The sequence below is a fragment of the Anomalospiza imberbis genome, chromosome 3 (genome assembly GCF_031753505.1).
Source record: "Anomalospiza imberbis isolate Cuckoo-Finch-1a 21T00152 chromosome 3, ASM3175350v1, whole genome shotgun sequence".
Lineage (NCBI taxonomy): Eukaryota > Metazoa > Chordata > Aves > Passeriformes > Viduidae > Anomalospiza > Anomalospiza imberbis.
This window is the reverse complement of record NC_089683.1, coordinates 53,671,540-53,696,090: the sequence shown is the minus strand read 5'-3', so window position 1 is coordinate 53,696,090 and position 24,551 is coordinate 53,671,540. Positions and strand designations below refer to the sequence as shown.

Below are 24,551 nucleotides of genomic sequence, written 5' to 3'. Positions count from 1 at the left end.
AGACATGGGGGAATGGAAAAGCAACCTGTGGTTATACAGGGTACATAATTACATAAATTCATAAATAGATCAAAGTTTTCTTGAAGCAAGTGAAATGAATCAAATACAAGAAATCTCTGTTGTCATGTAAAGGCTGATACGGAGTTAATTTGCTTCAGGACTGCTCTGGACTAGCTCTGCACTACCACGTGAGGCATGTACTTGTTGCAAAACAGCATAGCAAGGGAATCTATCTGTACTCAAGTACCTAATCTGAAAAGCCTGGAAGCTTCCAGTTTGATTGTAGCTGCTCTGCGAAATAACTGCTTTGGTGGGAAACAGTCAAGGCATTGCATTTGGATCAGAACTTCAAAAAAAAGTTTCTCATGTTCATCTGTTAGACCATCAAGTAATTACACATCTAGGGGAATCCCTACCTACAGGGGGAAAAAAACAGTCTGAAACTGAATATATTTTGCCTGCTTTTAATTTTGTCTCAAATACATTATTTTTAAAGCCACAAAAAGTAGTAAAGTAAGATTTTTCTGTGAGGCTTTTTATTTGTAAGAAATTGAGTTTAAAAAATGAGATAATTAGGAAAATTAAGGTTAAAAATATCGATTCCAAATGAGAGAAAGACACACATGGCTACTCAGGAAATCCTGCTGTAAGAAATTACTGAAGCCAGATTAGCAGACACACGTCTGCTAAAAGATTAAATCAATCCACCTTGGAACCGCGCTTTCTCGAGGAGCTGGGAACTTTCAAATCATGTCCTTCCAAATAATTCTAAATTCCTACTAGGTCGAGTAGTTTGAGCTTCTGGCTCGAAGTCAAGCTTTCAATCAGTTCTCGGCCCTTTTTTCTTCCTGCTTCGGTGGACATAGCCTTCTGCCAGAGCTTCAGCAGCAATCCTCCTTGGAAAGAAGCACATGACATTGTCAAATTAGCATGGAGCGCACGCAGCTCGCGGCATACCAGGGACCAAGTGCGCGTCTGGCAACGAGCGCTCGACACTCTCCTTGGGACAGAGAAATGTAGACAAAGCTGGAGCTTGCCGATGGGGTGATAATTGCCTACAAATGTGCCGGGAGACGCAGACCACTCATTCAACTCAGGATCCTTTGTACTGACAGACAATGGGGCTTGTTCCCTTGTCACCGGTGCAGCAGGTCGAAATGACTGAAGACTTATGGGAAGGTCTTTGTCTGCTCTGGCACACAGGTCTGTGGTTTATGGAGCAGTAGCCTGGGAGTTATAATCAGGCCTGTCTTCGTTTTCACTCTAAAACAAAGAGAGTTCACTTTCTGCCAGCTAAGACCTCAAGCTAAAAAAGCAAATGATCCTAACACTTTTGTCCAGGTGCTAAGCAGTGGCTCTCGAGGACAGGTGGCTTGGCCAACCCAGGCTAGCATTAGCATTGGTTTGCAGGATAGTCACTGCTTACTCCTCATTCCACTCAGTGCTCATCTTTAGAGTGGATAGAGGGGAAATCGGAGGGTAAAAAAGTCTAGTGGAAAACTAAGAAGACTTTATTCTCTTCCTGTTCTGCCTTTGGGTAAAAAGTTGATCTGACAGTCCGTGAGTAGAAAAGCTTTAGAAGCAGCACAAGTCTCTCAATACAGTTCCTTCTGGACTATCAGGGCAACTAAACGAAAATAAAGACTAATCAAAGTCTGAATCAAGAAATCAAGTCTCACTATGGGTTGGACAGGGTCCCATCCTAGGAGGTAGTAGGAACCTCTATCTGCTGTTGAAGTTTGCAGTACCAGTAGAGAACCCTGTCTCTCACAGGATGTATTTAAAAGCATCTACAAAACCGGTATATTCTGTCACCTGTGTTTTGTAGCATTAAGGTAGGGTCTTTCAAGACCCTTCTGAGGCTGTGGATTTAGAGGCAGTCAAATTTATTTTAAAGCTCCTTTTTCTGATCTGCAAATCAGTTACCAGGCTGAATTAGCTGGCATTTAATTCTCAGCTGAATTCAAAGCTCATCCCTTAGAGCAAAGTCAGGGAAACCTCTCCCCTGTAAAGCAAGGGATTTCAGCTATGGAATTCATTATGGTAGAACCTGCATGAAATTTATCACTTTCCTTCCATTTACGGTGTTCAACATCCATACATCCTTCCCTCTCTCCCTGCAGTGCTGTCCTCACCTGATGTGCTACCCTGGTGCTCTCGTCCCTCCTTCCTGTCCTTCTGGTCATGCTTTTCCTTGCTGTGCTCCTCTCCCTTCCTGGAGGTATGTCAAGAAACCCTGAACTGTGTCAGGCTGCCAAGCAGGCAATAGATCTGTTCAGACCCTTATTCAGATTCCAAAAAATAATGCTATGTGAAAAATGTGAGAGAAGCACTCTGTGATGGGAGGATGCTCTTTTGTAGCACTGCATAGCTTTATTACACATCTTTTTCAGCTTTAAATACAACTGGTGAGAGAATTTTCAGTGAAATGTACAGATAGAAGAGGATCACAAATGCCATGCTATTTTTTCAGTGTATTTTTATATTCTATTTTAATTTAAAGATTCAAAATAACTTTGCTTCATAAAGGTCAAACAAAAATAGCCAACCCAGAAGTATCTGTGAAAGCACTGAATCCACAGGAGAGTGTAATTCTGAGATGCACCACTGGATGGTGATACACGACTTACTTTGGTGAATACGATGACGTCAACATTGACTAAGGATAGTTTTGCTGGGACAGATCTCTGTTAAATCAAAGACCAAGAGAAAACCAAAAACTGAAACCAGAACACTTGTGGACACAAAAACTGTTGCTCATTATAATTTACTTTTTGTTTGTTTGGTTGGTTGGTTTTGTTCAACTGGTATAATAATTTCATTTACAGTTTTAATAGTTTCAGATTCCACTAATGAAACACAAAAAAAGTCTCTGTTTTTAAAGTTCCTATAAAAACTGGGAAAAGAAAGACTAAGATCATCTGCTCCCAAAATGTTTGTTTTTTGTTTTTTTTTTCCTCACTGAAATCAATGAGAAACATTGTCAATGTTATCCCACCAGCATTTGCTGTCTGGTGTGTTCTTTGCTTATGGTTGTATTTTTAATTGTTTTACTGTTAGTCGTTAAGATGTGTTTATACTACTTTGTATCAAACATTCACTATATTCATATGGAGAAAGGTATGTAGAGAGAACAAGATATAAAATATCTATGGACAACAGACATCTGTTGTCATATAGATATGACATATATATCTAGGTCAGGCTCATACCTGTTAATTTATTTACTTTGTGAAGAGCTCTCAGTGACACCAGGACCTTATTTTGCTCTGGACTGAAGTCAATAATGGATGGCAGAACATCCCCTTCAACAAGCATCCTCTGGGGCAGGAAAACCTGGAAGTCGTTTGTGGTCTGTAAGTCTGTACTGAAGTGTGTGGCAGCAATGAAATCTACAGCATTAGCCCAGTCTTCACCAAAATTTGCTTCTGGATCAGAGAGATATTTTAAGCTGAAAGAGAAGAAAATAAAAGATGCGGCAGATAACTGAACTCTCCTGTAGAACACACTAGTTGATCATTAATCCCAAAGGTTTTTGTTCAGTATAAAATCCTGAGTGGCCTCAGCACCGCAGTGACTTGAAGCCTCCCTTAAGTACTTTATACCTAACTTCTCCTGGCAAGCCTGCCTCTGCCCAGATTAAGCACAGCTCCTGAATCAGGCCCTGGCTCCCAGAGGGGAACCAGCATCTCGTTGTAAGCCCAGAGCCTGACTGGTCATCGCAGTTTGGGCAGCCATCTCTCACTGGTCATCCCACACTCTGTGAGAGAGGGAGGAAGAGCAGAGCCTAAAGAGTAGATGCCTAAGGTACAAAGGCTCATGCAAACTTTGTTAGGATACCATCCTTCCAAAGAGGCGTGGAGGTGGAAAGATCCTCCATGGATGTTCTGTTCCCCTTACCTGTCCTGGAATCTAGGGAGTGCGTAAGCAATGGAGGATGTGTGTGCCTTCCACATGAGGCCAAGGGCATCATCCAGTTTGAAGGAGGAGAGGCTGGCAGAGCTCACAGCTTTGTGTTCTGTAGATAACAGATACTGCAGCAACAGGGAGCAAAAAGGGCAGAGAATGAGAAGGGTGGTTTAAACCCAATTATTATTTTTTTAATATAAGCACATACCTCACAAAATAATAAGGTAAAGGAAATTGCGTTTAAATAGTTAGTGGTAGTTGCTGTTCTTCGACTTCAACATTGCAAGGGTTTTATCCACATAATTTTGGTATTTAGTTACAAAAATTCGGTGGACTTTTGTATCTGAGTGCAATGGAAGATTCAGTACTGAAATAGGGGACAGCTTGAAAACTTGTCTATACTTTTTTGACCACAACTTTCTGAAGATTTTCAGAAAAATAAGAAAATTATCCTTGTTATCATTATGGTTATTTGAGGAGTAGCTATTTTACAATAACTTCTGAAACATGATACATGGGAAAAATGATCTTATGAAGACAAATCCAGTCTTACTCTTACAATATCTACTTTCAGGCACAAGGGGGACTTACAGTTTAACATTCCTGCACATTATCAATCATTTGATTACCAATAAAAATGCTGACTACAGTAGTCTAGCTATAAAAAATATCTATTAAATCTATGAAGTAAGAAATATTGTTATTTTGGGATTAGAGAACAGCTGAGTGAGGAGGAAAGAGAATATCTACTTGCAGAAATGGATGTACTGCTGAATGATGTTTCAGCATTTTCAAGTTTTTAGATGTTTAAAGAAATAAATGAATCCTGTAAAACCAACCAAAGGCCACTTCTTTAGGGTAGTGTTCCATCTCACAAGCTTATTTTCCATTGCTAACAAAAGCAATATTGGAAGAATTCAAATAAAATTGAATGCAAAACAGTGTCTTGGGACAGAGGCCAAAATACTGAACTGTCTCAAAGGAAGAAAAAAATTTCCATAACTTTTAAAAATCCTGTCCTACTTATCTCTAACTCACTGTATGTTATGCTTTCCATTTTTTCCTGCTTGTTGTCTTTATATGAAGCTGCTATTGAAAGCAAACTAAGCTGTCTGAGTCTTAAAAATGACAGTAATAATAGTTTTTAAAGCTAATATTTTGGTATAATTTCTAAAAATATTAAAAAAAAATTACTTCAAAGAAGGCCTTCCAGTCATCCATTAGTTTGGGCATGCAAGACCAGCAGTCTTTAACGCTGTAACAGAAATCATCTTTTTGCTCCTCTGGTGGCAATATTTCTATCTCATATGGCAGCTGCCCAAAGAGACCAGCCTCCACTGCCCCCAGAAAGGGTATAATGGACAGGTAGTAATTCATACCTGTAACAACAATTAAAAGGCAGCAGGTGTTAATCACAAGCAAATGAAAAATTCCCACATAAGAAAATGAGCTGTCTCCCACACCAAATGCAACTGTTTCAAATTGCCACAAATACAACTGTGTTCAGCAGTGGAGTATATGTATTGAAATGTAATAAAGATGACACTTGTATTGATTTAGATATGATTTGTAATGTTCATTTATGCATTGTCCTTTAGGAGCCTTGTATGACCTTCCACTGTGTTTTACTTTGCAGGAAAGGAAAAAAGCTAATGGAAAAAAGTTAGACCTTTGTAGGCTGTCATGGACAGGAAAAGTCTCTCAAATATTAATTGCAAACTAAGTATAGAAAGAGTAAGGGGTATTCCCACAAGTATTGTTGCTATTAAAAATCCCTCTTCTATGTACCCTATACCCATGAGAAAGGAAAATGTGATATTTTACTGGAAAATAATAATTTTGCTTCTAAAAAATATTTCACTCACTGAAAATTGCTTGGATATTACCTCAGTTTACCTGTTTAGATTTATTTTATGATGATAGCTTTCTTTGATCTGATCCATAAGTTGAAGCAGTCAGATCCAGAATGTAGGAAACTCAGGCTCAGTTCTCACTGGTGCCAAATCTTGTCCCCAGTGAGAGTGCCCACAGGGCTATTTGATATTCCTCTCTTAAAAGGAGAATCTGAAGTTCTCCTCTTAATTGCAGAAATGAAGTTTAATAGTTTTGAGTTAAGAAAAGCCTGGGGATCTGTTGTTCTCCCTCTTGGGTGGGCACCTCTGAGCTGTTCAAAGAGAAGACATTTGCTCATACTTGGTCTCAGGGCCACAGACTGCACTGATATTTTGTACAAAATCCCAGCAGTGAGGACCAAAATCATCAAAACCTGAACACCTACCATTTATCTACGTTCTCCTAATGAGAAACCATTGCTCCACCTTATGGGAGAAGATCACAAAATAAAGTTCACAGAGAAGGAGTGTGTGTGTTGGCTGTAGTTCAGCAGGAACTGGGTCTGCACACCTTAGAAGCAGGAATACTGAGGGAACTCAGTGTTTTGCTCTAAGCATGAGATGAAAAAAAAGGATGGAGCAGCATGGAGGTGCTGTGGTCATGGTTTGTCGAAATCGATGCAGATAGGAAACAAAGGATGAAGCAACACAGCGGTCTTGTGGTTATGCTCCACTGAAAACATGCAGCTAGCAGGAACTAAGCCCAAGGAATGAACCAGAAAGCAGAAGCTGGTTTTTGCTTCATCAGCTTGAAAATACATCTTGCTTTTCACACTCTATGTATACTAATGACTCAAGCACCACATCAACATGAAATGTCACCAACTGTAACTTAACCTTTGTTCTTCCCTTAAAGGAAGCAATGTAAATCTAGCTAAAGTGGGGAGGTAGGTCAGAGAAGACTCCATCATAACTTCTGGGATCAGTCAACAGGCTGAACTTGTCTTCTTCCCCCAAAGGGATGCCTACTGGGCAAGAACCTCATTCTGTGCAAGCGAAATTATTATCTTTAGCTAGCTTTAGTCAGTGATTAGAATTGGTCAATATATTGCTTCAAATTCATTTTTGCAATCCGTTACTATGAACAGCAATCTCTGGACCTTAACTTGTCACAGTGTTCGACTATCAGTGTGCTTGTTAATAAACTCTTATTCAGTACACTGTTTAGTGTGAGTTTTTCAAGGGCACTAAGGGAGGAGTGGCCAGAAGCAGATAACATACTTTACAAAACTGGAAATATCTACCAATTCCAAGTGGAAATATGGTTGGTGTGTGACCCTTAACAGGTTGGTCACACCATGCTCCAATAGAGTGGACTGTTTGGTGGGGTCCTCATAATGGGGCACTGACAGGCTGGTCAGGCACAAGGGTTTCAACTTCCTTGGGGGTGCTGATTGAACAAATATAAAGGATTATATATATAGAGAAACCCCTTGTCTCATGTGACACACCTCCTAAATGTGGACCTGGTTGGGAATTCAGGAGGAAATGTATGGCCAGTCAGAAGAGCAAAGGAAAACTCTCAAGTGATGAGAAGACAGTGTTTCACTGAGACTCATTGCTGAACTGGCTCTTGCTTCTTGTTCACTGTTTTCGTGAGAAGTATCGAAACCTTGATCTCACATCACAAAGTGCTTATATTCTTTCAAGTGTTCTTGCCTGTATTATATATTTGCACCTGCTTGGGTGATTTGGCATAAAACAATGCAGGACAGGATACATTAAATATTATTCTACGCAAAGAGAGTGATGTTCTTAAGCAGGTAGTATCCCATACATGCAAGGTATATTAAATGTGAGTTTCTGGTTTAAGCTCATTCCTGGTTTCATGTGACTACTTGTGCCAGAGAGGGCTGCTCTGAAGGTCAGCCAAAAGCATTCATATCCTCAGAACACTAAGAGATGTTTCCATGCAGTCTCAAAGACTCTTTGCATGTTCTTGCTTCAACAGGGTAAATCAAAGCTGAGTTTATACATTTTCTGGAGGCAACACAATGGATATCAAGCAAACATGCAATATTTAGAAGTAAATGAAAAGCAGGAATTCAAACACTGAGAAAGTAAAAGTGGTAGATTCTATTCCAGGGAGGTCCTCTGCTTGCAAAGGGCTATGCAGTGACTCTTGTTACTTGACATTGTGTGGGACACCATCCCACAGAGCACTAGTGCTATCCAAACACAGAGAGGGAAAACCAAAGCTGAAGTGAGTACCACAGTCAGTTTTACCCTAGATTTACATTTTAAATTTTATCTATGCTTATGTCTTTGTTCACTTGAAGATATATGCATTTAACTGCTGATTCACAGCCAGAAGCTTAATCCAAATGGCCACTGAAGGAAAAACATTCTTCTGACAGGGAAGAGACAGAGCTGCTTGCTCAAACCTACTGACAGGTCTGTGGAAAAGGGGAACTTACAACAGGACTTCCAGGAAGCTGAGAGAGCAAGGGACAGAAGTGATGGAAGGAAAATATGCTATGGCAGAAATAACCAAGGATGGAATAAAAACCACAAAGATTCCTGCTTGACATTTTCTCACAAAATTTTAGTTTGAAGTGCAAGCATCTAAACTGAAGAAATCTGTTCTGGACTAATTGCAAACTGCAAATATCTACAAATATCTACAAACGTATATACCTATCATAGTATTTCCCACACATTTTCACATGAATATTTGCAGTATAAATATTTTTAAGGCTGCAAATTTGTTGGGGTTTTTTTTCTACATAGCACTGAAATGATAATGTAATAGAGAAGTCTAAGGGGAAGAAATATTTTCAGATTGCCCTCTGGGACACTAATTTATTTTGGAGAAGAACAGTGTGACAGCACATACTTACAGGACCACCAGCTTCTTACAGATTGGCACAGGAGCTCTCCATTTTCATAGCCACAGGAAGTCACACCAGAAGGATCTGCTAACCTACCTGAATGAATCAAATGAAATAATACAACAAATACTTCTCAAACTTCTCACACAAGAAATCCCACTGAGATAAAAAAATATAAAGGAATAAAGCATGCAGACTTTTGGTTAGAAAAGCAAACAATTACTGTTGCTTTGCTTCATAAACTAATGTCTTAGAGTAGTTGAGTGTCTCAGTGCATAGTGATTTGATTGTGTTTTACATTTTGAGCTATCCCTCACTGTAAATGTATTCTGTGAATTTACTGAACTGTTTCAAATCAGGACATCAAAGTATTTTTAGTGAGATATATAAAACACAGTCACATACAGACATGAATCCATGCATAGCTGAAGCATCATTTCTAATAGATGTAGGGCTGATAGTTCAGGAGAGCTGCTTAACAAGCAAAATAGCACAAACTAAATGTACTAGTAATTGTCTCACCTAATTGGGTTGTGTGATACAGAATCACTTCCAGCTTAATCATGCAGACAAACTTGGCATTACTGTGAAGCTAAGCATGCAAACATTGTTGTAACTAATTAGCAAAGTTTGCAAGCATCTGCGCTGTAGAAAACATGCAAGACATTTCACAATTATTCATGACAGAATATTTTACTTTAAGCACACGGCATGGAGAAATAGCCTGAGTCCTAAAAGAATACCATATGTGTACATGAAGTGTTGTCATGCAGAGTGTCAGGAGGCCTGCTTTAAGTGCATGACATGCAATTACCATGGCCTTGTGCAATGACTTGAGCTGTTCCAGAAGCTCCCAAACTCTGCCCTGCAGAGCACTTGCTCTCTGATGAGTCAGCTGAATAATGGCAGTGTCATTTCTGTCAGATTAGAACTAAACCTCATTACCAAACCAAATTTTCTGATACTTCTACTCAAGAAGAGATGATCATGAACAATGTGCATACAAATTATCCTAATTATTCTCCCTAGGTGACTGGGTAGAGCTAGTGCTTTGGGGCATGCTAGCTACTCAAACCTGTATCCTTCAGTAGCCAAGCACTGAGAACATGAACTTGCAATAATGAGGGTTGCATTTCAACCCATTTTTTAAAATTAAGATTATATTTTTTTAATATTTACAGAAATATTCAATTTTTCAAGATTTTACTTCAACAGACTGTTAAAAAAACAGGCAGCAATAGATCACTGGTGTGCAAAGAGGATAAATGGGAAGGATAAAGGCTAAGAAGAAAAAGACAAAAAGTTGCAAAGAATTGTACGTGAGGTTTACCAAATATTGTTAGCCTTGGTGTTTCAGGAAAATGAAGATTTCCAAGGCAGTATCAGTATAAGATATGTAGGAATTGGAGCTGGACGCATTAACTGCACTTGCAGGTCTCCACACCATTTTTGTTGTCTCTGCTTCCTCCTATTCCCTGTGCGTAACACGATTGTTATTTCAGTCTTCAGGTCTAGCCAAGCTAGTCTGTATTGACAGTGCCTTCCAGATATGTTATTGATAACTATGTGCAACCTCATCGGCAAGATTTCTCCACTTGTTTTTGTGGAAATGTTGTTACTGAAAGTGCTAAATGTAGTTATTCTCAACTTGCTGATGAAGAACTCCTAGCACATCTTCCACTTAGCCTAGACTTCTTTTAGCAACAATTATCACTAAATTCTCTTTCAGTTGTTCCTTTACCAGATTTGCAGTTGTCTTGTCTTGTAAAGTACCATTTAAAAACTCTTATTCTAAGCTTTGCTTTTACAAAGGGAGTAAATGCATTTCTGAACTTTGAAAAAAATCCCAACATTTGTATGACGAAAGATATCAGATTAGCCTGACACAATTTACCTTTGATTCACATATCCTGTGCTTTATCCCTTTTTCTATCTGGTTCCATATCATTAAATATTCTTTCCTCTATACTTATTCTAATGTCTTGTTTACTGCTGATATAAGACAAATAAATATATGTGTTCTTATCGCCTTTTGAAATCTTAAGTACAGGCACAATCTTTCCTGCTCTTCAGACATGCAATAACATGTGAATCTTTCTTAAAGTTCTTGATCCTGGATTTGTACTTCTGTATGTGAAGTGGGGATAGAGCCTATCCTGTTTCCTCAGTTTCTGTAGGTAGGACTCTCAGTTTAGCTTCACCTCCCAAGTAACAATTTCTGCTTCCATAAGCTCATTCCTAGCAGCCATGCTGTCTCAAGATCCTTGTCTCTGATGTAAATTTAGGCAAATTTTATGTTCCTGAGTGGATTATCACAAATCTTTGTACCACTCTTATTAAGTAACAGCTTCGCTTGTTCTTCATGGTTTATACAGAACCATACAGAACCATACTTTTACATATCCATAAAAATATTCTCTCAGTAACATAACTTTCAGGACCAGACAAACTGTTAATTTAACAAAATTTGTAATATTTTCAAAGTTCTATTGTCTTGCACCATGAATTCAAATCCTGCTTTTGTTTGCCCAAGCTTATTATGTTGATAAACAAATGCTTCAGTCATTCCTCACTAATCTATCCCACCACCTATCTGGATTAGGTTTAGCCCTTGCTAACCGCACTATGTCATGCACCAGAACTATGTTATTCTTTGTCCCTTATCCATTTGTCCTTCAAATTCTCACTGTTTTTTTACTGTAAAACTACTTCCAGCTATTTGATATTTCTCCTTTTAGTATTTTTTTAACCTTCTGGTCATGTAAATTTAAAAATATATCTCCTTTGTCTAAGTATCAGTCCTATGACTCTTTAGCAGGTGACAGGACATCTTTACCTGTCTATGCAACCAGGGGCAAATCTTCCCCTCACAAACTATGTCCCTTGTCTCTACTTGGAAATTGTCACTGCAACAAGTCACATCCTCACTTTGTGGATGAGGCCATATTCCACAGCTCCTCTTTTCCAGTAGGTCACCACTCAATTGTAGCTGCTGCATCCAGTTATCTTTGCCTCTGCTGCACATTGGGCCAATTCTCCTGCCTTGCCAGCCATCCGTTTTATCTGTTCTTTTTTTTGTATACATAAAGAAGGGAAAGAGGAAAAAGCTTGCCCAAACTCCAACCAAATTCTTTTTGTTGCTATCTGTTTGCCAGCTAGTTTCCTGCTTCGATTTTGCTTACTATCTTGTTTTCCTCATTTTGACTTAGGAGTAAATTTTCCATTAGGTGTGACTAAATGCTGGCAGCCTTCCTCCACCACCAGGTGCAGGACCTCTGTCTTCTCTCAAACCTATAGTGTCACCCAAACCACTGCCACATGTAACTAAAGGTTACATCCAGTAAACAATAGGCAGACAGATGCATTTGTTTACGCCTGATAAGATATTGCAGCCTTAGCCTTAAGGAACCTTTCACATGTGTTTCTGTGTCTGTTCCCCTGGTAGGGACAACAAGCAAACCAGAATGACTGCCCTAGACAACAACTAACTTTTAGGGTATAAACCCTTAGAATCTGGACATAATTTAAAACAAAACAAAACAAAACAAAATAACTAAACAAACCCCACAAACAAGTAAACAAAAAAACCCCAACAGAAAAAAAACTTCGATTTTTTGTAAAAAACATATTTAGAAAATAAGGAGGCTTCTAAACTGATCATGAAGAATAAATGGAAATAAGTTCTCAGAGGGAGACGTAGACTTTTAAATATAGGTCTTACAAATTAAACTCAAACCACCTCTAGAAGCTCTAGAACATCAACAAAAATATAAGCCTTTAGTTAACAATTTAAGAGTGTCATTGTAGAATGCATGCCCTGAAATCTGTCTACATAAACTGAAGCAACTGGGAATGCCTTTCTAAAGATTTTTAGTTAGCTGAAATATCGCCCATCTATTCCGCCAATCTGGATTCTTACTTCTTCCTATGAGGAATTTTAATAGCTATTTTTCAGCAAGGTAAGGGTGTTCACTCAGCATTTCTTTTTCAAATTGGCAGCTCTGTCAAAGTTTACACTGTCTGAGGCTATACTGTGCTTGTGAGGCAGAAACTTTGGAAAGGAAGCCTCTAAGCAGATCTGGTAAACACTTTGCTAAGCCAGCACCTTAAGGAAATAATTCATACCTGTACGAAATTGCCACCCATGCTGCACTGGTAATCCCCAGAGAATATTGCCACTGTTTTGGGGTCCAAAGGCATCAAAATATTTGGCCGAAGCACTTAGCAAGCTCTTATACACTCCCAGTCGATCTTGATAGTTCCAAGCACTGATGACAATTTTGTTGTCCTTTACTGGGAAATCCAGCAGGTTTTCAGGGGCCAGGTGCCACAGAGGGGGAAAGACATCTTCTCCAGTGACATCGTTTTCACTCTGTGCCGCAGCAGTCTCGGGACTCAGGGTGACAGTCACTACAAGAAGAGCATGTATGCCAAAGTGGAGCCACATGGTGAAGCCTTGTGACCCAGATGATTGTGGCTCCAGGGCTTTTATCGGTAAAGGTGAGGGCTGGACCAAAAGGCTGACTCAGACACACAAGTCTTTGTCTCCCTTCCCTTTCCTAGCCATGATCCTGACGTGGACTTGGCAGACTAGCAACTGTGAGTAATGCTCTGTCCTCTCTGTGGGATCTAGGGAGCACCAGCAGATGTTTAAGAGGAATCAGTCTAATCAGAAAATGTCCAATGTCTGTGACATATGTACACACTTCCAAATGGTTGAGGTGCTACAATATTGATTGTACAGTTGCACTATAAAACTTTCTGTGTGTGTGTTTCTTACTAGCTCTCAGCTTCCCTTTCCCAGCCCAATTCCTTTGGGTAAAGAAGGGACAGCAGTGGCAGAGATCTCACCTCAACACGCGCACAGGCTATGGGTGAGGTATTCTGAGGAGGACTCCAGGCACTGACAAAACAGCAGCAGTGACATGCTGCTGGTGCTGCCATTGTCAGCTTTCTGTTTTGGCCTTGGGACAACTGCCTGCAGCCTTTAGGTCATAAGAGTGTTGGAAGTAGCCAGATCAGCCTGTCTTCAGGCCACATAGTACCTGGTGAGCTGTACTTTTAGTACTGGCTTGTCTTGTGTAGAAATGGTCATCATTATAAAGTTTAAGGTGTCCTATTAAAACTCCATGATCCTGTAGACTCCAAAGGGAACACAAAGGCCATGCCTCCCGTGATAAAATTGGTGTTTAAGTTATACTCCAACAAAAGTAAAACTGTGCAGCTGCTTTCATCTTACCTATTGTTAGGAATTCTAGGAATTTATAATCTTCAGCTGCTTTTTCTTAGATAAGCAATGATTGCAAAAGAACACTCAGCAAACAAACATGGTTGCCTATCTCTGTAGTCTTTTATTTGCATGAGAAAAATTGCAAATGCTGCTTTTCTTTGAAGTCATTCTGTTAGTTTCGGTTGGGCTTTTTGTGCCTAAAGTACCTTTAACCTGACTGCAAACTTCTGATAATAAATTCAAAAGAAATGTATCACTTCAAAATGTTTCCATTTACTCTATTTATTAAGAAGACTTTCTAGTAAATAGCAGAATTTTTCAATGATAACTTATAATTTTTTGTCTGCTTGTCCCTGGGTGACTGAGAGAGAAACCCAAATGATTTTGAAATACAGTGTTCAACAGAGATTAACACAGATCTGATCATGCTGCCTTGAAGAAGTTTCAAAAAATCAAACTGTTCTTTCATTAACTTCTATGGATGGGATTTAGCTAACCCAAATGTGGGCATTTTAACATTAACCTAGCTATGTAGATTCCCTTGATAATCAAGTCAGAGAATCAGGCATATCCAGAATGTAACTCATTTAAAGCACACCACTGAGAGATGTATTGCTCCTGACTGACTGTAGTGGGAGTAGAGATTACAAGTTTACTTTTAGACATAGAAAAAATATTTTTAGATTATATAAAATCATCATTCTTTCTACTGCTTTTCTGAAATAATTTCTGATCTATATTCTGAAATAATTATTTCAGAAATGTTTTGAAAGGTACTTTTTTTTCTTGAAATCAGGCATTGTATTAAATAATCCTGAGGACAAATGCCAAGAACTCTGCTGATTTCGCATATATATATATACACTAGGCTCAAATTGAGCCAATGGGCAGCGTAAGGCTCACCTAAAAAGGAAGGATGATGAAAGGCATCAACTAAGGCACACGATATATGGAGGCAACCTATGAAATAAAAAGCACAAAGCTCATAATTGCACTAAGAGAGAAATTTTATTTAGGAAAATGAAGGAGTGAGTAAGAGTGGCTTTTATTTTTACCATCACTGAAAGTGTCTAAATTGGGATGCTAAACTATTTCTGTTTTTCTTTAGACAAAGGGGAGAGTTTGAATTCTTCTAATGAAAGACACCAGACATCTGTATTATAAGATAAAGAGAGGTGAATAAACACCTTCACTTTTTTTTTTTTAGAGATACCATATATTTGCATCCTCATGGCAGATTACCTGGTAGTGAACTACTGGTTCCATGTTTGTGTGGAACTTTACTGTGCATGAAAAACTGTTCTCCTGCTCTGCCATCCAGAAAGGCAACCCCTACTAACACTAACCTGGGCAGGCACGAAAATATTAATCACTAGTGTAAATGCAAAATCACACTTTCTCAAAAGACTTAGAATTGAGATAAATTAATGACATAATGCTTGCCTTATATAAATTTTTGAGCTATTTGATAGTAAAAAAATTGTGTTATATAGTAAATGGGAAATAATGAACAAGAATACATCTACTTAGACAGACTTCTGAGTCCCTTCATGCTTAGAAGTTTCAGCCTCTCACTTTATTATGGTAATAGAAGGACTTCAATAACCCAGTTAATCTGTAAAGAGTCAAGAATAATTTTTTTTATTAATACAATAAAAAATTCTTCCTGAAATATATTATAATTCAGTTTATAGACCTTACTTCATTTTTGCACTTATCTGTGTGTGCAAACAAGTTGCTATAGTTTCTGAAAGACTTTAAGGACAACAGTTTTCCTTTGAGAAATATCTGAGCTGGTGTTTCCAGTTTGGAATCCAGTCCAGTTGGTTTGGCTGTCCAGAGGGGGGAGAGGGGAGGGTACATGTGATCTCAACTGGATTTGAGTGGTGTTGGTGTTGGGTGTTGAGCCATAGCACCCCTCCAGGGATGTCAGCATTTTAAGCAAGGGGGAGATTAAAGAATACTATCAGTAATGTCAACACCATTATTCTCCACTCTGTTAGCAAGTTCCCTACCAGTTACTCAGTAAGGATGTGTTCCCAGAGACATTGCAGCAGAATCACGTGCTGGAAAAGACTGTAGTATATGATAGGTGGAAATTTCAGGTCTAATATGTAATTATCAAGTTTCAAGAGAGAATGCTGCCATTTTCAGGTGGGCTACAGATTTTACTTCAAGAAAACTGCAGAAAAGCTAATAAGCATCAATTAGATTAGTTGAGGTGACAACAAGAACAAATGGCAGCCCTAAGCCCCCAGACTATCAAAATATAAGGTTTCTTAGTCATGACTGGATACACTAAGGAGCTGGAAAGTCAGTAAGGAAGGGACATCAGTACTCCCAGTGGAATGAATTCAGAACTGACACAGAGTTTTGCAGGTGAGAAACCTTTAGGTAAACTGGGGATATCATTAACCTTCAGCCACATAAAATAGTACTGAAAGAAAGGGTTCACCTACTGCATTTTAGGGTAACAGTCCTAAGAGGAAGAATAATGAGTTTTCATTAAATGGGATATTGGTATGAGCCTCCCTATCACATGGCACCTTTTTTCATGCCCTGACACTTTCACCAGTAATTGTAGGTGCCCCTTGACTGTGATCTGTTTCAGGGAAAAACAACTACACTGTAGCTAAAAGTATCCTTCCTTTATTTCACTGAATAAACTAAAATCAGTGGATATATTTAGGTTTCTTACTAATTTCTGTTGTTATTATCTACAGCTATTGTCATGAACAACCTTTCTATTTCTTTTTGTCACAGGCCTTTAGTATTTGGCAGGGAGGATCTCTCTGACTGCAGTATTCTCCAGCAAAACCTCTTAACAGGGCTATGAAAGGGTTTATAAATTGCTACTGGTGCTGTTGTGAGTAAAGGTCATCAGCCAAATCCTGTGGTCACATGAGTGGACCCAACCACTAAAGCAGTAAGACACGTGGTAGGAGCACCAGGCATCTGAGGGCAAATTATGTGTGTGTAGTGGATCTAGCAGGAGGTGCTGCATCATCATATCCTGGCTCCTTCCTACATCCTTGAAGCTAACATTTTTCCTTCTTTGGAAAACATCATTCTCGTGTTGTCAATAATCCCATTCTCCCCTGTGCAAAAATCTTCCTGTGCTCCTAGCTGATCTTGCCTCACCAAAAAGAGTAACCTGCACTGAAGATCCTGACAATTCAGACTATAAATTGTGATTAATCAGCACACAGAGAAATGCCAGATTCATCTCTCTGGTGGGATTTTACCAAATACAGTTTTTCTTTCCCAGGTGAAGCAGTATTCTTTCCATGAGACTGGCTGGGTGGATGTCTGGCTGGACAAATGGCTACAAAGGCAGGTGCAAATCCAACATTTCCAGAGCTCCAGTTCATAATAATAAAATAAGATTAATTACCACCAAGGTAAAAATATGGATTGAGGAGCAAGTTAGACACAAGATGTGTAATGGGTACCTGGTGGTGTCCTAGGTGTACATCCCACATCACAGTGCTCCAGAGGAGGAGGAGTCAAGACCATACTCAAATTTCCTGAATATGTTTGTTTGCAGGACCAATGTTAAGACCAATGTTAAGATGTACATTTATATATATATATGTATATATATATATGCAAATGAAAGAAACCAGCCAATTAAAAAAATATTTATCAGACCCAAACCATGAAAATTTGAATTAACCTATAATTTTCATTTTTATGATGGTATTATGGAGGTATATTTAGCTTAGAGTTTAGTTCAGATTATACCATAGTCTTCACTGCTTTTTTTTATCTTTTGCTGAAGGTGAAGCTGATCATGGAGTCAGATATCTGTAGAATTTAGCGCCTACAGTGTGGTCTTCAGCATCACCTCTTCAACACCTACCATAAAATACTTCAGCCTTATTTTCACAGTGTGATGGAATTCATTCCATTGAGTCAGACTATACAAAAGGTCCACTCACTGAAACACATACTTCACATACTTAAAAGTTGATATAACCAAAACAGAGAGCTATATTCCTGAGAGTATCTGAGTTGTAAACACTTGTTTAATGGAGGAAGATGATAATAATTTTTTAATATAATACGTCTGGTTTTTCTTGGAAATTGTTGTCAAATACAGTCCTAAGACTGCTTATGAAGCCAAGAAAATATTTTGGCTGTTTATTTGTATATCACCAGGAAAAGAGTAAACTGCAGCAAAAATTACTAGAATCACGTTGTGAGTTGGGTTTATTTTTCAATCTGTCATTAATTGTGGATTAATTTATAAGACAAATAAACTGAATCTTCACTTATAATTTTAGCATGACATTTTAGTGAGATGAAAATGAGAATAACTAATTAGACAAAAAAGGAAAATATTCATTAAAAGAAAGATACAAGTATCCAAAGCAGTAAATCTGTGCCTAGGTGCTAGTGCCCAGATTTACTGATATGAAGTATGCAAAACAACTGCATCATTTAGAAACTTGGACAAAAAACAGGATTTTTTTGCCATTTGGAAGGAATAAACAATTATTTCAGGAATTAAAATCAGCTCTTGAAACTCAGAGACTGCAGAGAAAATTTTAAGGAGACTGTCAACCATCTTCTTCCAGCTGCAGCCATTTTCCTTAGACTGAAAAATAAAAGGGGGGGGAGGGGAGAAGCTTTCTTGCAAGAAAAGAAAGGAGTGTTAACAAAAAAATTTATCAAATAAATAGATTAGTCTTCATTGTGTAAGCAGGAAAAATAAATTTTAGTACAAGACAACTGGAAAGAAATGTTGTAAAATAAAACACGAGGTATAAATTAGCCTCACATTTATTACCTAATTTTGCTTCTGTCATAGGAAAGAATAACACTCTTGTTGTTTCTAATTGAAATTCTGTGTTGATATACAAGACACTATTTTGGTTCTGCTGTTCATTTGCAATGAGAGAGGAAATAAGGGTGATTTTCAAGAAAAACAGATTTCAGTCTCATTTAGAGAAGTCTGACTAACTCACGGAAAACAAATTCCAAACCTGTTTAATTAAACTAAAATATATATTCAACATATAAAGCAAATCAGTCATTTTTGAAACATAATTAAGGAACTATAAACCCAGAAAAGGTGTAGCAAGGAGCAAACATGGATTAGTGTTAAAAGACAGAAATGACTGGGTATTCACAGATGCTTGCACAACAAAGCTAACATTGAAATGAGACTTAATGATAGTATATGGAGAGATGTCATGTCACCAAGTTGAGAGATGACAGAAAATAAATATTTTTTCAAACAGTATACTTTTTTCTGGAAAACATGATAAATATTTCCATTGCAGTGTTTTTAATGCTTTTCTTTCCCTTAACTTTTATTTCTTTTTCAAGCACACCCCAAAATCTAGTCCCTGGGTGCTCCTGAGAGCTCTGCTTCTGAGATTTCTCACATGGCATGATTTCATACATATCGATATCAATTCCATAATGCAAGTGTCCAATGCTTAAAGACTCATGTGAAATTCATTTCCTGTATCTGACAGCCACCTGCTGATATACAGCAAACAGAGATATGACTAAGCTCCACAAAGGCCACAAAGTTTGGGACCATAAAAAAATCCCTGAGGCACACAGCTGAGCAGCTATTGCAGGACAGGAATTTCTAGTCTGTTGTCCCAAGTCATCAAAAAATTAGGCCTTGGATTTTCAAAAGGATGAAAGTGAAACACTTGTTTTGTTTTAAATAAGTTTGAAAGGAATTCATTTAGCCCCCAGGTGTTCCTATTAAACAAGAACCTCTGAGGGCTCCCTGATTTCACTAGAAAAAATGTCCAGCTTCCCAAATATTCCTGGCCTGTTCTGAAGTGTCATTTCCTCAACTGAGTGTGTCACATGACCTTACTTATATTGAATCATACTTAATTGTCCCATTTAATTCTCATCAAGAAGACAAGAATAGCTTTTTTGATTATAAGGTATGCCTCCCTCAGCCTCCCATCTGGCTGGCTGTCCTGCTGCTACGTTGTTTTCCAGTGTCTCCTGACACTGCCTGCACCAGCACTTGGGTCATGCTCTGTGGTCTTTGCGGGGAACCACAATATGATGCTTACTTACTGGGGATGGCAGACCATGGGAAACCATCCAGCAGAAGAGTCTGGGGAGACCTGACCTGCATTTTTTCTGCTGTTTTGGTGGCGAAGGATGCTGCTGTGCTCCCTAGAAACAGAGGTTGCCTTTTCCAGAGTGATGGACCTGTTGGAAGTGATTAGGGGTGTCACTGACACAGATACAAGAAAGTCTTACACTGTAGCCTAGATTTAAATGAAAGGCCAGAGGTACTGATGCCTTCTGAAGGCTGACCTAGAACAGAGGCTAGATGGAGCTAAAGAATAAAGTAGGTATTTATTAGAAGGCGTTGATGGATACACCTTGGGCAATACAAGATGCCAGCCAGGGCTACACCCAAGATGAACCAAAATGGTCACAAAATGGATAATAGTCACAAAATGGACGATGGTCTCTCACTTTTATAAGTTCTGGTTCATTAGCATATTGGAGTTAATTGTCCAGTTATAGCTTTAGCCCATGAAGACCCATCCTTCTTATTTTTCTCCCTTCTTTCCACCATTGTTTATGATCTTGGGCCTCAGATTTGGATCAGTTGTCCTTGGTCCCAAGCTAGAGAAGGAGCTGTTTTGTCTATCTATTCTGTGAAGAGAGCTTACTATCCCTTGATATGAGGCTCAGAACTACACACTAAAGCAGCACAGAATCTGAAAAATATAAAAGCTAAAACCTGAGGCAACAGTACTTTTTTTCCTTCTTTTTTTTTTCTCTGTTTTTTTTTTTTTTTGCACTAGCACAGACCTCACTGTTAGCTATTCTACACATAAAACAACAGTACACAGTTAAGAAAAACCTACCTTAAATTTTTGAAATATTAAGCTTTTAAGAAGGAGAAGACAACCCCCCTCCAGAAAAGTGAATATAAGTAGACATGCTTTCTAGAAGGCAGGTTTCTGAACTCTGTGATGTCCTACTGGATTTCTATTGCATTTCCTTCAAAGTAATTTAATTTAAAATGCTTAGCCTTGGAGACAGAATATTTGGATTCCTGTTCTGATTCTCTTTTTTCAAACAAGTGATAAAAATAAAGCATTCTAATTTATTTTGTCAAATCAGAGTGGGTACAGCAGGCTCTGATCCTGGGCTTCTACCATCCTTATACTAAAATCACACACCAAAATTATTTGGCTTAGTCTTATCTGCAAAAATACTTGCAGGAAAATACTTATTATTCTTGTCCCACCCCTGTGAATGCTAATAGTATGGGTATAGCACAAGTCTTTTTTTAATTTTTTTTCCATTTTTTCCTTTCCTTAGATTCCACAGGCCAACAGCTGGAAATAAAGAATTTATCTCACATTGTCCTTTGGAGTCAACACTTGTGCCTGTTAATCTGAATAACTGAGGGTGGTGAAACTGCAGGCTCCTGTAAATTTGTATATGAACACTAGATGATGCTATATAACTTTTGAATCTCCCTATCACTTTCACATGTAACTGAAATAAAAATGATATAGAATCAGAAGACTGGACGAGAACGTATTTTTAATATGCTGGCAAGTATGCACATACATCAAATAATATCACTGAAGTAAAAAAATCTACATTTCTCTCCAGTTAGCTGTCTCCATCTCAATTGACAGGTGCAAAGAGAGGATACATCTAATTTTAGGGCTACTTGTGCCGACATTGTGGCAATGTGCTATAGAAGGATTTTAAACAAATGCTTAATAGCAACGTTGCTTTCCAAATGCTTTGCAAAAAAAAAAAATTGGCAAAAAACCACCCTTTTCACAGCAGTTTTTATACTAGACCAGGTATCAACTCTTTTGCTGCAGTCAGGATAATTCCTTAAACTGGCATAAACTTCACATGCTGTACTTGGACTAAGTTAGCTTGTTTTTGGTCCAGATGAAACTTGTGCTACCAGGTAATGTGGTAGAGGAGGAAAGACTTTGAAGCCATTGTGGCTTCTGTCTTTCCCATAAGAAAGAGTTCCTCTGATCCCTATGACCCTTGTATGTATGATGTCCTTACGACACAGTTCAAATACTAACCAAGTGGTGAATCCATGTCTCAGGGTGGATATAGTCACAGACACAAACAGGTCCCTGTCCAGACATGGTGAGTCTCTCATAATTTGCAGAAATATTGAATGGGATAATCTCAAATGTTACTGTCTGGGAAGTGGACTAGCAGCTGCTCTTGCCCCAGAGAGGTTTTGATCTATGCTGTTTCCAGAACTCCTTGGTCAGGGGGCAGTTCCCACGCACTAATGCGCTCACCAGGCAGCCATGGAAATAGCTCTGTGTCGTGCTCATTTCACATCAGTGGTGCAGGTTACCATTATCTCAATGGCTTGAATTCAGGCTATTTGAAAGGGTAGTTGATAAGAGCACATGGGCTTGAGTTACACTTTAAAACTGCTTGAAGAAATAGTTTCACCCTTTACCAAAGTATTGATAGTAATTACAAGATGCACACAGACTCCCAATGGCTCACTGAACATCCTGCAAGGAGAGAGTGTCACCACAACAGTCATTGAAGAAGACTTTTATTCTTTAAAGAGAGCTCAAGAGGAGTTTTCTCATGTGTCTTTTTGTGGGCTTTAATGGTAGTGAAACCTACAGAACTAGAGTTTCTGGTATTCAAGCTATTAAAAATATGGTAAACAAAATGAAAGCTGAATTTTTGCTTCAACTCAGTTAAGCATCTTTAAAATTATGATGGATTAATGGAAAGTGCATGCAAATGAAAAGTGGGTAAAAACTTTTTAGGATTTTTTCCTTAAAAGAAATTAACCTAGTCATCTTTGAGAAAAAGGACTTAACTTTCCTGAGTTAGTCTGTTACTCATGTCTCATTCCAGAGCTAGATCTGAAGGGTAGGTGAGGAAGACATGGCAGCAAATATTATCATGACTTTGGAGGACTGTATCTGGAAGTCATAATGTACACGGCCAGCATCAAACAGGAGATGGGATGCACTGCTTGGCTCTGTGCCTGAGCATCAGCAGCACCAGCTCAGAAGAGAGAGCCTTCCTTTCCAGTAACTATAGATTTCCTTTTGAAAGAAAAACTTCATTATAAAACTGGGAACATTTTACTTTTCTGCATTAAATGATTTTTATTTTCCTTATATTTTTAAGTCATACAAAAATTTTGTAAATGCAAAGACAATTGATGTTTTAATAAAATCCATTACTACAATTCATTATTATTATTATTCACAGAAGTTCTCAGGTTATATTCAGGTTATATGAAGTATTTCAAGTGAACAGAACATTGTTTTTTTCTAGTCATGGCAGAAACAATCAGTGATTTGAAAATATATGTTCACTTTATAGTAGTTGGTTTAGTAAAGCTTCTAAATTAAATCTGTCAGTAGTCAACTATGTCAGCTTAGAGGAGACAATGACCAAAATGTCCAAGAAATCTTAACACTGGGGATGGTAATTTTGACAAGAGTGTGAGATTAGCTATTGACCTTAATGGAGCCAAGATTTAGCCCCAGAAGATTTAAAGGAATATCTCTGTATAATGAAGGTTTGTTGCTTCCTACACATGCCTCTTCTACAATTACAAGACAACTTGGATTGTGGGAAAAGCGGGTGGGTTTGAAAAGAGTGGATCACAGCTTTTTTGAGCAACTATGATTACATGGCAGAGTAAGTTTATGTGCCTTCCTTGGACTTCCTTCCTCAATAATGAATGAAACCTGGAGGGCATCCTCTCCTGTATATATATCTCATAAATAACTGATTAACTCAGCCAAACAGAAACACTTGGATTTATTGCTGACTTTTTTGGGATAGATACCTAGTTAACCTCACATTCAGACTCAGAACAGGGGGAGCAGAAAGACTCATCCTGCAGCACCCTTTTCAACACAAAGGCATTACCTTAAGCTTAAGGGTCAATTACGCTTCAAATATGGTCTCTAGCACCTCAGATGATTATCTCAGATCTGTCCTGCAACATCCCGATTCTCTGTGGGCGCAGCATCATGTAAATCCAGGGTTTACATATTGCTATGGCAATGTGACCCAGAGCCTTGCTGCAGTTCTGCAGTGTCTCTGGGGCTGTTCTTACTCCACAAAGCTTGATTGTTGTTTTGCTCATAATAGAATTACACCAGAGTAGATGTGTTGTGCTGAAAAACATTTCTCTACAGGGACTCCAAACAAGATCAGGCCATCACTGCTTTGTCTCTGCCATGCTTTCTGTGAGATGCAAGGAGTGCAGGAGGGGGTTAGGGTGGAGGAGCCCAACCCGTTCCTGGAACTCGCCTTGCAGGGACTGCCTCTGCCCATTCCCTGACACTCTGACACTCCAACACACCAACACTGATTTCCCAGGCTCCTCCTTGGAAATACTCCCTCCTTGCCTCCCCCTCCTCTCCCTCGCCTGCGCCAGTTCCATGGAATGGAAGAGGGGCTGCTTGCCGGGGTGACGGCAGGTGAAGTCGCCATAGAAACAGGGACTCTGGCCGCATTCGCGCAGCGCCAGAGCGGCTCCCCCGCCGCCCGGAGAGAGCACAGACGCTGTTGTGGGTTCAGACGCAGCTGATCCACTGCCTGCCACTTAAAACCATCGAGAGCAATATCAGCGTACACAAGGCAGCAGATTTGGAGAAAATCATTTTCTCACTTGCTCTTTAAATCAGAATCAAAATTCGGTCC

The 24,551-nt window shown here is 38.8% G+C and overlaps 1 protein-coding gene and 1 long non-coding RNA gene across 3 annotated transcripts; both read right to left on the bottom strand.

The window, feature by feature from the left end:
* Nucleotides 1-485: 485 nt before the first annotated feature.
* C3H6orf58 (chromosome 3 C6orf58 homolog) lies at nucleotides 486-13,730 on the bottom strand. 2 transcript variants are annotated; one of them, XM_068184422.1, is made up of 7 exons: nucleotides 13,484-13,730; nucleotides 12,758-13,004; nucleotides 8,642-8,728; nucleotides 5,104-5,288; nucleotides 3,901-4,034; nucleotides 3,213-3,451; nucleotides 486-896 (listed from the first exon to the last, which is right to left on the bottom strand). In XM_068184422.1, the coding sequence occupies exons 1-7, from the start codon at nucleotides 13,574-13,576 to the stop codon at nucleotides 769-771; spliced, it is 1,113 nt and encodes a 370-aa protein (XP_068040523.1). In that variant the 5' UTR covers nucleotides 13,577-13,730; the 3' UTR covers nucleotides 486-768. The 2 variants fall into 2 exon arrangements, with proteins under 2 accessions (XP_068040523.1, XP_068040524.1); XM_068184423.1 differs by lacking the exon at nucleotides 13,484-13,730 and having other exon boundaries at nucleotides 12,758-13,234.
* A 9,901-nt stretch (nucleotides 13,731-23,631) lies between these two features.
* On the bottom strand, nucleotides 23,632-24,345 carry LOC137469913 (uncharacterized). The gene is made up of 2 exons (XR_010996784.1): nucleotides 24,211-24,345; nucleotides 23,632-24,092 (listed from the first exon to the last, which is right to left on the bottom strand). It is a non-coding gene; the product is annotated as an uncharacterized lncRNA (long non-coding RNA).
* Between the last annotated feature and the right edge of the window lie 206 nt (nucleotides 24,346-24,551).